This window comes from Juglans microcarpa x Juglans regia, chromosome 7D (assembly GCF_004785595.1).
Source record: "Juglans microcarpa x Juglans regia isolate MS1-56 chromosome 7D, Jm3101_v1.0, whole genome shotgun sequence".
Taxonomy (NCBI): domain Eukaryota; kingdom Viridiplantae; phylum Streptophyta; class Magnoliopsida; order Fagales; family Juglandaceae; genus Juglans; species Juglans microcarpa x Juglans regia.
In genome coordinates this window covers 2937556-2950624 of record NC_054606.1, presented here as the reverse complement: position 1 = coordinate 2950624, position 13069 = coordinate 2937556, and the positions used below count along the sequence as shown (strand labels likewise).

The window sequence follows — 13069 nt, the reverse complement described above, 5'->3', positions numbered from 1 at the left end:
TTATAAAAAAGTGAGTTTTATTAAAAAAGTAATCTATTTTATACTTTTTCATAATGAGGTTGACTGTTTTACAAAAATTCGAAGTATATTTGAAACTTATACGAATCATTAGACGATAGAAATAATCTTATTGCAAGGCACAAGGTATACTACTGAGTCATGGGTTGCTTAGTGCAATTTAGTGATGAGAGATCAAATTTCATAGTTTACTAATCGCAATTATTCATCAGAAGAGAAATGAAAAATGAAAGAAACCGCAAAATATGTAGAGTTTAGGGCTTTTGTAGCAAGCTTGGTAGCCTCAACAATCATGCCATTTTCTGAGTAAAAGTTGGCTGAAGTTATAGGAGAAAAAAATAATGAGCTACTCTTGTCTGTAAATGGAAGGATAAACAATCATCTCAAACGCAAACCATTATGGCAAAGGGGCAAAGGCATCCAAAAGACCAAAAGGGCTTAAACTCTCAAATCACATTGGTTCTTAAACGAAAATTAATAATCCAAGTTGTGAATCATGGAGAATGAGATCATAACCTTCATATTCCCAACAACACAAGATGTCAAGAAAGATAACACAAAATATTTACCCAAAAACACTAAACTTGAACCAAGAAATCAAAGACCTGAACATTCAAACCAATTCATATATATATATATATATATATATATATAGACTACAACCACATACATACTGACATACACACGGCCTATTCCTAACCTATATATATAATTCGAGGAGAACTTCATATATATATATATATATATATATATATATTTGCATCATGAGAAGATGGCTAGATTTATTTTGAATAAAGTTGCATGGTGGTGATCTTGGCCTTGCAAAACGATTCTAATTCAGACCTTCGTCGTCCTCTGTCTTGGTCTTGGTCTTGGGCTTGCGATAGGTTTCCTCGACGTGCTTGGCCATCGTAAAGCCAGAATCGGCTAGCTTCCTGATGTTGGGGATGTTGTAGTTCTGAGCTATATAAACCCCACATAGAGTCCCCACCATTAACGAGAACGTAGATCCCATCAAACCCATTTGGCTGATCAATCAACAAAAAGCCAAGCAAATATATATACTTTGTATGGTTGTATATACAGGAAGAAAGATAAAACTTGGTGAGAGAGGTTTGATGGGTTTGACTTATTTTGAGCGTACGAATACTCGTGTGTCTTTATAAGTTTGGGGGACTTACTGAGAGGTATCGTATTGCCCAAGACTTTGCAGATAAGGTTCCCTTGTATTGGTAACTCCTCCTCCAAGGGTCGGCCCTTGCTGTTGAAGTAATGGCCTCGTTTGTTTTTACAAATAAAATGAGATGAGATGAATTGAAATTAAAGTTAAAAAATTAAATAAAATATTATTAGAATATATTTTTTAATATTATTTTAATTTTAAAATTTAAAATAATTAAATTATTTATTTTATTTTATATTAAAATTATAATAATTAAATAAGATTAGATATTTTCTAAAAACAAACTATGCCGATCGGGGTCATTTTTCAAGTGAATCAGCACAGAATGATAACATATATAAATTGTCAAAATAAAAACATATATTATGGCCCAAATTTGAAATGTTCTTAGATGTACATGATGTGACGTGTGGTAACTTACAAGTAATTAATTAGGTCTATTTGGTGTATAGTGTAAAATATAATTTTCTGAATACCACAATGATATTATCCTAATAATTAACTAGTCAAATATCCTGAGTTTCATTTATATATATATCCCGATTGGCTTATTGTCAGTTGTTATGGTGCCGTTTGTATAGTGAGTTGAGATGAAAGTTAAAAATTGAATAAAATATTGTTAGTATAAAAGGATTTTCTCTCCCAGGAAAGGATCATCGGGTCTCGACCCAAAACCCGGCCCAAAAGGTTTCCTATCAAAGTAAGGAACAGAACATCAACCATAGAGGGGCGCCGTCTAGTCGACAAGATGATCGACTTGACATTCCGCGACAGTCCTCGAGAATAGTGTTTGTATAGAATGCACGGGAAACACGAAAGACTCTTAATTCATTGCATCAGGTCATCTACGGCTCATATAAACCAGGTTAGGGGTCAGGAAACAACATCACATTAATGATGTGATTAAGTCACACGCCACATTTATGGAGTCGACGTAGAGCCACACCGTATTAAAGAAGGTTTGACAACATACAAAAGAAGAAAGCATGCACACTCTCCAGACATTGTATAAATAGTGAGCTCCAAGTATAAAAAAACTCTCTGATTTCTAGATTCTCTTACTTATTTGCTACCCTCTATGAATATTTATTAACTTTGACATCGAAGGTTCTTCGGCCCTTAGGCTGCCCTTTCAAAGCCACAGTCTTTTCTACCTTGTACATGATCTATTTTTAAAGACCTGAGTTGTCAGGACTTAGCCCAAAGGTGTGTGAAACACGACATTAACCATTAGACCATTATTTTTTAATATTATTATTGTTTTGAGATTTGAAAAAATTGAATTTTTTATTATATTTTGTATGAAAATCTACAAAAATTGTAATAATGATATGAAATGAATTGAAATCGCTTCTTAATCTAAACCGAACCTTAATTTATCGAAAAAGAGAAAATATATACGAAGTTCCCGTACCTATATATATTATTGCAAACATAAGATTTGTTGAAATATTTGGAATAAGAAATAACCCCACCAGGTGATCATTTTTTTTAGAATTTTGTCGAGTACTGGAATATTCAAGTTGCCTGCAGGGCTCTCTCTCTCTCTCTCTCTCTCTCTCTCTATATGGCATTCAGCTTGAATGTTACGTACATATAGCTAGTTAATAAGGGAAAACTGATCATGCTTCAATGTCAGATCCATTGTTTGTATCTGAGTTATAAAGATGAACAGAACTGCATGAGTCCGATCCTTTTGATCTGGAAATTCACATTTTCATACCCAATTCAGGCTACCAAAGTTCTCGTCGTGGAAATTAAATGGTAAAAAAAAAAAAAAAAAAATCAATTGAGCCAGAATGTAAAAGAGCAAGATGTCAGGATATATATTGACCGTTATTGTTTTCCCAAGTACATATGAATGTAAACTCCATGGAATTCTTATAAACCATTGAACGAACTTGATCACCCACAAATCGAACTCTCCAAATTAAACGCACATCGTCATTTCCTTCTTAACATGACAACTACTCTTCATATTAATAATTAATTATTACAAATACAACAAGATACGACAATAAGCGGAACTAAGGTACTGTGCGTGAGAGGTGGCCGCTAATTATTTGGGATAGTTTCGACAGTCTTCTCATCCACTCCTGGGATTGCGGTAGTTTTGTCAACTGGAGCTTGACGAGGACAAGACCACTTGCGGCGAGCTTCGTGATGATGGCAACGTTGTGCCCCACGAGCTACAACGATCCCACACATGGCTCCCAACACGAACGTAATACCGGGTCTGATCATCGTACTCATGGTTTTGGCTTTTCAGCTGTTGTATATTCACTCTATATGGATGTTATGCTGTATATATGTACACACTTTTGAATGGCGTGCAGGAAAAGAAGATGACCAGCCTTTGCTGGGGTGGTTTTTTTCTGATGTCGTAAAGCCCAAGCCATTTTCTGGATGAGATTAAACAAAAGGCTAACCCCCTCTCCAAGGGTCAGTCAGGTCAACCCGCCCACCATTGTTATAAAATTGATGATGCATGGCTTTAGAAAATCCCCAATGGAAAATGAAAGGTGGGTGACAGGTGTTGCGTTTTTGTGGGAGCTTAAAGATGGAGTCAGCTGCACGTGTTATTGTGAACATTGAACAATCACAAAACCGGGCCCATAAACAATTGATTGATCACATCTTATTTATCTTTTTTAAGTATATATATCTACTTTTTCTCTCATTTCATGAGTACTAGTAAAGGGCAAACACGTGTATTGTACGTGTGCCCTGTAGCAAAAATTTAAAAAATATTTTTAAAAATAAGAATTTGCTATAAAAATATGTAATAATAAAAAATAGATTAATATATATAATTATAAAATGTAATAGTTTTGTCTATATTTTAAAATTTTCTCATTTATCATAAAAATATTACATATATTATCTGCAGAATATCCATAACTATAATATAGAAATTCTCACAAACACATTTACAACGACACAATTTTCTATTACAGATTCAAAAGCGACTATTGGAGTTGATGCACTATGTATGTTTCTAAATAAACTTAATATCTAAAAATTGTAAATAAATTATTATTTATTGATATTAGCAATTAATATATTCTAATTATAATGTAAAAATTTTTAACTCTATAATATGAGAAAAAATATTTACTTTGAGGAGATTGACAAGATCCAGCTTGAAGAACGTTAAATGAAGAACAAAAGTAACAAATCTATTAAAAATAAAATTAGAAAAATAAACAAGAAAAATGTATGGTTATAATTCTTAAATAGAACATATGTTATTATTATTAATGGTCGTGCTGTTTTGTTTTATTATTGTCATGCTTGATGTGGATTCTATTTTATTTTATTTAAGCCTTAGTGGTGTAAAGAATTGTGTGCAATGGATTGAGATGAAGAGGTGAAGAAAATGTAAAATGTATTAATAACTCTGAATAGCTTTCCATTACCAACGTACTGTTTCTTATAAGGGAACATAACAGATGAACAACTGCACAGAACCAACAAAAAATGTGAAATGAGACAAGAGAGAAAAAAAAAAATTATAACACATAAATAAAGATACATAAATCTACAAAACAAAATAAAAAAATTTCATACTTCTATTTGTATTGAGATCTACATCTATAAAACAAAAAATCAAAACAAACAATATCCATTCATTTCTTTACAGATTCACCAAAAAAAAAAAAAGGGAAAAAAAACTAATAGGATTTTTAGATGTGAGAGATGATATCCGACATCTCTTCTACTTCCAAAGCTAAATATCTAACAAATAAAGAGTTCAACCACAGATCTACAAAACATAACAAAAAACTTTTATAAACTCAAAGAATCCAGATAATTTCAGATCACAGCCAAACAAAAATGATAGCAAAATAACGACATAAATATATTCGTACAATCTCTTCAAATATGTGAACATATGTTGAGATCTATAGAGCATAAAAAAAAAAAAAAAACCAAAAAACATCCATTGATTTATCTGTAGATTCACGATAGAAGAAGCAACAAAGGAAAAAAACAGAGCATATCAAAGTGAAAAAAAAAAGAATTTAGGCATCCATAAAATAAAAATAAGTTAGGACGAGTCCATAAGAGCAGATATTGTATATGACATAATTGAAAGGAGAACAAACAGACCCATATAATAGACCTAAAAATAGAGGAAAAATTAATCGGAGAAGGAAAAGAATTACATACCTAGTTATCTTTGGAATTTCAAAACCAGGAACTAATCTATCAACACTGAACCACTGAAAGTTTGTGCGATGTGAGTGAGAGGATTTTGATTTTAAAGGTGTAGGACGTAACAGGAAATAGAGTAGAAAGTAAAAATGAGTTTTGCTTTTATATGAATCGAGAAGGGGTGAAATCAGCAGAACAGAAGGATAAGAACAAAAAAAAAAATTATTTAATTTTTACTAATCTGATAATAATACTGCAAACGGTGGAAGCGGTGGCAGACGTGGAGAGAACGTGAAAGACTATCCAATTTCTACAAATTCGACATTAACAAATGCCAAACAATCCAAGCAGTGACTGCTTCGTCAGCCATGCGAAAAAACCATATCCAAAAGTAAATGAAAGTATATCCAATAAATAAAACCATATCCAAAAGTAAAAGAAACTATATCCAATAAATAAATAAAACAGATTAAAAAAATAAGTAGATAAAATAGTAGAATTTATGTGAAGTCCGGAAGAAGTGGAAAAGAAAATAACATTAAAATATTTTGCAGAACCGACACCAGTTTGCGGGGACATTCCCGTAAAGGAAAAGTGATTTTACACAAAATTTATTAAACACACACATGACGGCAGACATCAGTAAAATGAATTGAAATATAGGGGCAAATTCGGAAGAAATTATGAACGACACCTGCCTGCTTATTGACGTTTATTATATATAAGATATATCTACTGTTTGTGCAATATTAGATCAGATATATCACCAAAAAAAAAAATCGCTTTTTAATCGTGGTTCAGAATATACAATTAAAGGAATAAAAATGAGAAATGATTGGTGTATAGTTAGTATGTAAGTTTCACATACTTAAAAATAGATAAATTTAAGAATCATGTAACAAATTTTATTTTTAATGGCGGTTCTCATTTTTATTCAAATGGAATATAAATGTGTACACTCTAAGACTGTATATAACATTACTAAATGAATAAAAGATAAAAAAATGGATGCTCTTGATTTTGAAACTAGGTGTTTAGCTGTCACTTGCAGGATCATTGCCTTGTATTTGCAACTTTGAACTTATTTTCTCTCTCTTTTGACTTAAGAATTTCCTTTAGATTGCATGCAAGTTTAAGTTTAATTTTCTCAATTTTGAATTCATAACTGAATTTCTGAACAAGATATGATTTCGAGTTTTAAATTGTACTCTTGCAACTCCCAGTCCCTATATCTAATCAGGTCGGAAATGTTAGTCCAATCCACCTAATAGAGTAGAGCAACTGATAGACCGTGGCCTATTAGCTCAGTTGGTTAGAGCGTCGTGCTAATAACGCGAAGGTCGCAGGTTCGAGACCTGCATGGGCCAAAGCATGAAAGTTTTACAATTTTGTGAATTGTGCTTACAAATTACGTTCATCTAAGTTTTTCTCAATTAGCTGCATTTAGGCTTGGCGATGATGTCAACTTATGCAGATAGCAGCAGACTTCTTAAAAATGCCATTTTTTTCTCATATATATATATATATATATGTAATATAGAATAATGATCGATTTAGCTATTGGCATTAATTAATCTTTGAAAGAAGATCTAGGGAAAAATGATTCCTACTCTCTTCAGTCGTCATTATTTTTTCTTATAAAAAATGGTCCCAGAGGACAAAAATCCTTGAAGAAAGCAGACAAACTTATAAAGCAGCATCCAAGCATATGGGCCTTTGAACTCGCTTGGATGTTTCTGCCATGGTAGAACAGAGACAAGTACCCAAGCTGACAAACAGATGTGCATGCATGTGGGATTTTAGACAAGATTTAGACCTATTAGGTGCCCCCAATCCATGTTCTTGGCCATGGACAGAGATCTTTTGCTGAGTAGTTCCAATCACCCGAGGATAAAAATCTATCTGCAATATGCATGGCCGCCTAATTGTGGCCATTATTTACTCATGCTTGTTAGCCTCGCCTGTTGCTTCTATTATAATATAGGCTGAACACCAACCTCAAATCCATACCCGATGAGAATTGCTGCCTGCCTCTAGTTTGTTGTATGATAAAATGGGGGGTTTCTTCAGGGGTTGCAAGGCCGCAGCAGCTTCTTTCATTCTACTCAACGTCATATTTTTCACCACTGTTTCATCTAGTAACGTTCCATGCACTCCAAAAAGTCCTCCCTTAACTCCCTCTACTCCAGAGAAGCCTGCCAAATGCCCAAAAGACACTCTCAAGTTTGGGGTTTGTGGCAGCTGGCTAGGGTTGGTAACTGAGGTTGTGGGGACTAAACCAAGCGAGGAATGCTGTACGGTGGTGAAAGGCCTAGCAGATCTTGAAGCTGCATTGTGTTTGTGCACCGCTATTAAGGCAAATGTATTGGGAGTTGTGAAGCTGGAGGTACCTGTTGCCCTCAGTTTGCTTGTTAATGGGTGCGGCAAGAAGGTCCCTGAAGGCTTTGTGTGTGCATAGATGAAGCTCGAGTGTCTCAGAATCAGATGTCTCTTTTCTGGATCAGTGTTGATTTTGATGCTCTTGTAACCTTGTTGGTCTGTGTTTCTCATTTAATAAAGCAAAATTGTCTGCGCAGAAGTCTCTCTTCATATGCCCTCGAATTTCAAGATCTTTCTATTGACCATTTTTGCGAAATTCTTTAATGGACAAATGGAAACATGACAATATGTTAGCATGCAAGGAATTACTAAGTCATAGATTTGGTCATTGTCTGTCTCTCTGTCAATGAGGTATCATCCAAAACTGTCCCAAATATAGTGTGAAGATAATAATTACCACAATTCTAATATTCCAAGTAAACATTATTAACACAATGATGAGATACAATCTCAATTATAGCACGTAAATGAACCAGATGTGTACCAAATAGATCTATAATCTATATCAGACCAGTATTCTTGGAAAAACTTCAATGAGATTTTACAATGCTTACTAAGTTCAGTTTTGAAAACCAACGTCAACCTCTTGGCTAATTTCCTAAACCTTGCATATAAAGAACATATAATTGTGACCCCTTACCCCCCCCCCCCCCCCCTTCTTTTTTTTTTTTTTGAAAGAAAAACAGTGGATGATTACAAATTACAAACACTCAAGATGGGATTCTTTGGGAAGCTTCATTGAGGTTTCAAAAGAATAATCACTCGGTGATGCCCAATCCGAGTCTCACTTATCCGACCAAGATGACGAAGGACCTGCAAAACACCATGATGCCACTATGACGAGGTTCACTTTACAGAAGAAACCAAACCTTGTAGACAGTCATGAAGGACATCTATTTACTTATTTCAAGTCAAGCATCAGACATTCCAGCATACAACATGAAACTACTGTTGCAAATTTGACAATATCAAATCCACTTTACGGAGAACAGAAAGTTAACAAGAGTATATCATTGAAATCAAATAGGGTACATGAAGCATGTATAGATGACAGTGACCATTGAGATTATGCCAAAGATCATTTCATTTCAATGATAATGCATGGACTAGCTATTCAAATTGCCTATAAGAGGGAAACACTCACAGTCAGTATCGCTTTTCCAGTATTGTCAAGTTTCAGTGCTGGTCCTTTTATGTCATTTTCTATAAAAAAGTGTTTTCCCTTAACAGCTTCTGCCATTGCAATATCTCTTAGTTCCTGCATGTTTCAGCAGTTCAGAAAATTAGAAGAACATAAACCAAACCTTAATTACCATGCTTGAAGACAAGATCAAGAGGTAATCAGCCAAAAGTGAGGAGTTGAATAAATTGGGGTGTCGTCCTCCTTTATAAAAAAAAAAAAAAAAAAAAAAAAAAAAAAAAAAAAAAAAAAGAAAGAAAGAAAAAAGAAAAAGGAGGTAATCAACTGTGACATGACATATACAAGCCAATTTTCTGAAATAAGAGTACAGGTTCCCCCTGGTTATCGCTTTGAGATTATGCCACGGGATGTAAACCTTTAATTAGATGGTGCTGACCATTGCCATTTGAAAGATAAGTAATCATCAGTCATATGAGACCTAATAAGATTTTTTCCCTGGGCAAATATCACAAAACAGAACTTGGGGACATGGATCAAAGTGGTTTGAATACAAAGTAGGGATCTAGGAGCCGGGTGAGGACAGAATGAATGGGAATGCAACCAACTAAACCATTGATAGCAGCACATTTGGCGATTTGCACTACAAAATCGGCACTTCTATGGGTCTGTTGGGCTCCCCAAGACATTGAATTAGATAGTGTTGTCACAGTAACTTGGATTATAGTTTTGTCACAGTAACTTGGATTATAGTTTCCAACGAGCCAGCACTGTTTTGAAGATACATAATCACCAGCCAGGTAAAAGGGGCTCAGGGAAGCATTCATCTGGAGATATAACAGTCACCTAATTGAAGTGTACTTCACTTACCAGGGCTTTTTCCCAAAGATTTTCTGCCAGCTTCATCAAGAAAGAACCATATTTAGGATGGGTTTAAGATTAAACACATATTTCTCGGTATCAGAAACAATCAAACAACTTGAAAATGGACCTTCTTCTTTGGAGCTGCAATAAGCTGCACATTTGCTTCAGCATAAGTGGCCATGTCATTGATAGCTGCATTGACCTTCTCCTGTGTCAGCCTTCCTCTCATGTATCTGTATTTGGCGACTCTTAGAGAGAAATTAATGGAATATCATTTTATAAAATTAAAGTTAATGTACCATATATTCCCCAGGAGAAAATAAAGACTAGAACTACCAAGGATCTGTAGACTAAAACTATGACATGGACTCATTTTCCCATTGATAATTGGCATGCCTGATACCCAACTTCACAACCATGCCTGATACTTGTTGGGTACTTTCAAAGAGGTTCACCTCTGTTTCTTAAAACAAGCACATATGTGGAAAACATCAGAGACTGAAACACAGCTGACGATCATAACTATGGTTCCCTTTCCTTCCCTATTTGTAGAGAGGGATTTGGAATTTTGGAACATATAAGTGCATATGCACAATATAGGTTACTTTCAGACATACAAGCAGAACTACATATTCAGTAACCCGGTGTACAAATTTACAGATGTGGTATTAGACATCCATTACAAATGCTACAATGTAATTGACCAGCTTTGAGTAGGCTGTTATGATTCATAAGCAGATGGTGTAGCTGAAACTCTCTTTAACATCAAATCTGTAACAAATATTGCAGGAAATGCACTTACGAGGACAGAGAATCCAGTTCATCAGCTGTTATATACCACAATGGTGGAGAGCCACGACCTTTTTTCTCCTGATTTGAAAATAGAAAATAGAAAAACATATTCTTGCAGTAAGTTCTCCACAGTGCAGCTGCATGACTTGAAATGATGATGCCAACAGTTCTTTTGAAAATTAGCATGCAGAAGGGGTCACCAAGTATTCGTCTAAACCATTATAGCCAGAGACAACTCAGAATTTAATGGTGAATGGCCAAAAAAAAAAAAAGGACTTCCAAAAAGTTGAATTGACAGTGTAGTCCCCGTGAACAACCGGGTTAAAGTTTCTTCTGAGTGAAGTAGTGTTGCTATTTTTCAATTCATGTTCTTGCACAGACTCCCATTCAACATGCTACAAGTTATGGCTGTCTTTGTTTGAGGATATTCATTTCAATGATAAAGGATAGACATTTCAATATACATACTTATGCAACCTTCTGCATCTTTTATGCCCACTCAGAAATCAAACAATGTAAGTCCCTTACAAGATTCATTTCCAGATAGATCATGATAACATGGAGCCTTCATATTTATTTATCAATGAATAGAAACATCCACTATGAAATTCTGCCTTGAACATTATTTGAGACCAAAAAAGAGAACCTACAAATTATTACTGAGCTTGCCGCCTCAAACCATGGATGTTGACCACTTTTAAGCTAGTGCTATTGAAGGAATCAACTTTTTCCACCATATACTGGTATGTCTAAAAAACATCTAGCGATACGCCAGCTGGTTCACCGTACAATAATGCAAGGACAGCAAGCTAAACATGATTATACCCTCCTTCCTGTTCTTATAAGGGAGGAGATGTTTGAGCTAAAGGTCATTGCAAGGGACCTACTCATGCTTCTGGATACTAAATTTTTAATGTAAACTTCTAAGATGGTTTACCTACACTTTCTTATAAGTATTGCAGACTTTGTTAAAAAATGCATAAAGACGCAGTTCCAATCCAAGTCATTTCTTTTTTCATTTAATCCTGCTAATAGATGTTCCACTTGCCTTAGGTAATGCTGCAGGCTCTTCCTCGAGTTTTAAAGACCCAAAACCTGGATCTTGTTTGGAGAACTCTGGCAGCAAGCTGAAACCCCACAATGACAAGAACTGGTTACCTAAGGGACAAAAATAACACCAAATCACAAAATATAACCTAGTAAAGATGAAAAAATAGTATTACCATCTATTAGTTTCCAAGTTTGTTATTGACAATCTTTCAGGTAAAAATGATGGAACGTAAACAGACATATTCTGCAATTTCTTCTGCTGTTGAAGTGATGCGCCGATGATGCTCTGCAACCATGGGAAGAAAGTGACAGTCAACCAAGTAATTCAAATCCTCACTCCAGTTGGTTACTTAGGGAAAACATATGGAAATATCAAGTGAAAATTAAGTACACTTTTATTTTCACAAAGAAAAAAATATATAAGCAGTAGTCAAGGTTTTATAAAGGAATTGGTTCCAAAGAAACCACAAGTATAATTTATTTGTTTTAAAATCTTGAAGTCCTCTCTTTTCCCAAAACTAGCTCAGAAATAAATTGGTATTATGAGAAAACAACTTGACCATGTGATATGGTGGTATGAGGCACTGTCGAGTGAATCATCTCATTTATCACCATGATAATATAAATCCAGAATAATAAAAAAAACTATAAACTACCATTATCTTCTATTCCTACAGTTTGTTGTCGTCTCTTATAGCATCTATTCTTTTCATCCATTCGTTGCCATTTCAAAGCCAAATTAATAAAAATTAAAACCCCGAAATATTAATAACATCGATTCTTTTCATAAAACATGAGACTAACAAAAATCAAAACTCAAACTTGAAAATCATTCTTCATTAATTCACCACTACCTTAGTTGCACGCTCTCTCTCTCTCTCTCTCTCTCAAATTGAATTCCCAAGAAATGAAAAATCGATTAAATAATGGCCAACAAAGAAACGCTAACTCACTCTCGCTATCGAATAGAAAGTATTACAAAAATTGAAACGGACAGAGAGAGAGGTACTTTAGCTTTGGGAATGGCAAGGGTTTCGTCGCGCAAGCGGTCCTTGATAGCTTGCAGCTGAAGCTCCATCGCCTTCAATGCAGCATCCACCGCAGACAAATCAGTGATGCTTGTAGCGGGGTACACTGAAAACAAAACATGGTAGCGTTCGATTCGACGTAATCCATACAGAAATATTGGCTGAAAGAAAAAAGAAAATATGATTTTAAAAAACGACTCACTGTTACGTGCAATAACGAGCTCCTGAAGTTCGGCTATGCGAGTGTTGAACGAGGACATCAGATCGTCCAACGATGACCCAGCTTTCTTCGCCTCCATCCCTCTCCCTCTCTCTCTCTAGAATTGAATTTCGACTTTTTTTCCTGAATCACAAGAAGTGGTTTCTGGCGGGAAGAGAATCAGAAAATTCACAAAAACGATGCCGTTTTGTCCACTGTGCGTTTATTGTGGATTTTGTCGAGACAAAATAATAGGGCCG

At 34.8% G+C, this 13069-nt stretch overlaps 3 protein-coding genes and 1 non-coding gene across 4 annotated transcripts; 2 read left to right on the top strand and 2 right to left on the bottom strand.

Annotated features, from left to right (window-relative positions):
- Positions 1-620: 620 nt before the first annotated feature.
- On the bottom strand, positions 621-1147 carry LOC121238577. Its single transcript, XM_041135515.1, has one exon. The coding sequence runs from the start codon at positions 1040-1042 to the stop codon at positions 851-853; it is 192 nt and encodes a 63-aa protein (XP_040991449.1). The 5' UTR covers positions 1043-1147; the 3' UTR covers positions 621-850.
- A 5505-nt stretch (positions 1148-6652) lies between these two features.
- On the top strand, positions 6653-6726 carry TRNAI-AAU. The gene has a single exon. It is a non-coding gene; the product is annotated as a tRNA-Ile (tRNA).
- Positions 6727-7229: 503 nt separating this feature from the next.
- Positions 7230-7932, top strand: LOC121238576 (putative lipid-binding protein At4g00165). Its single transcript, XM_041135514.1, has one exon. The coding sequence runs from the start codon at positions 7413-7415 to the stop codon at positions 7815-7817; it is 405 nt and encodes a 134-aa protein (XP_040991448.1). The 5' UTR covers positions 7230-7412; the 3' UTR covers positions 7818-7932.
- A 474-nt stretch (positions 7933-8406) lies between these two features.
- Positions 8407-13036, bottom strand: LOC121238573 (spindle and kinetochore-associated protein 1 homolog). Its single transcript, XM_041135506.1, has 9 exons — positions 12813-13036; positions 12592-12716; positions 11756-11868; positions 11581-11659; positions 10543-10610; positions 9868-9973; positions 9747-9776; positions 8883-8996; positions 8407-8551 (listed from the first exon to the last, which is right to left on the bottom strand). Exons 1-9 carry the CDS (start codon positions 12907-12909, stop codon positions 8474-8476), a joined length of 810 nt encoding a protein of 269 aa, XP_040991440.1. The 5' UTR covers positions 12910-13036; the 3' UTR covers positions 8407-8473.
- Between the last annotated feature and the right edge of the window lie 33 nt (positions 13037-13069).

Bases quoted from the DNA above. Each gene is read 5' to 3' on its own strand.
- LOC121238577 (XM_041135515.1), bottom strand. From the start codon at position 1,042: ATGGGTTTGATGGGATCTACGTTCTCGTTAATGGTGGGGACTCTATGT.
- LOC121238576 (XM_041135514.1), top strand. From the start codon at position 7,413: ATGGGGGGTTTCTTCAGGGGTTGCAAGGCCGCAGCAGCTTCTTTCATT.
- LOC121238573 (XM_041135506.1), bottom strand. From the start codon at position 12,909: ATGGAGGCGAAGAAAGCTGGGTCATCGTTGGACGATCTGATGTCCTCG. The intron at 9,777-9,867 runs GTCCATTTTCAA...TTCTTGATGAAG, and splicing joins TTGCAGCTCCAAAGAAGAAG to CTGGCAGAAAATCTTTGGGA. The intron at 8,552-8,882 runs GTGAGTGTTTCC...GGTGTTTTGCAG, and splicing joins CTGGAAAAGCGATACTGACT to GTCCTTCGTCATCTTGGTCG.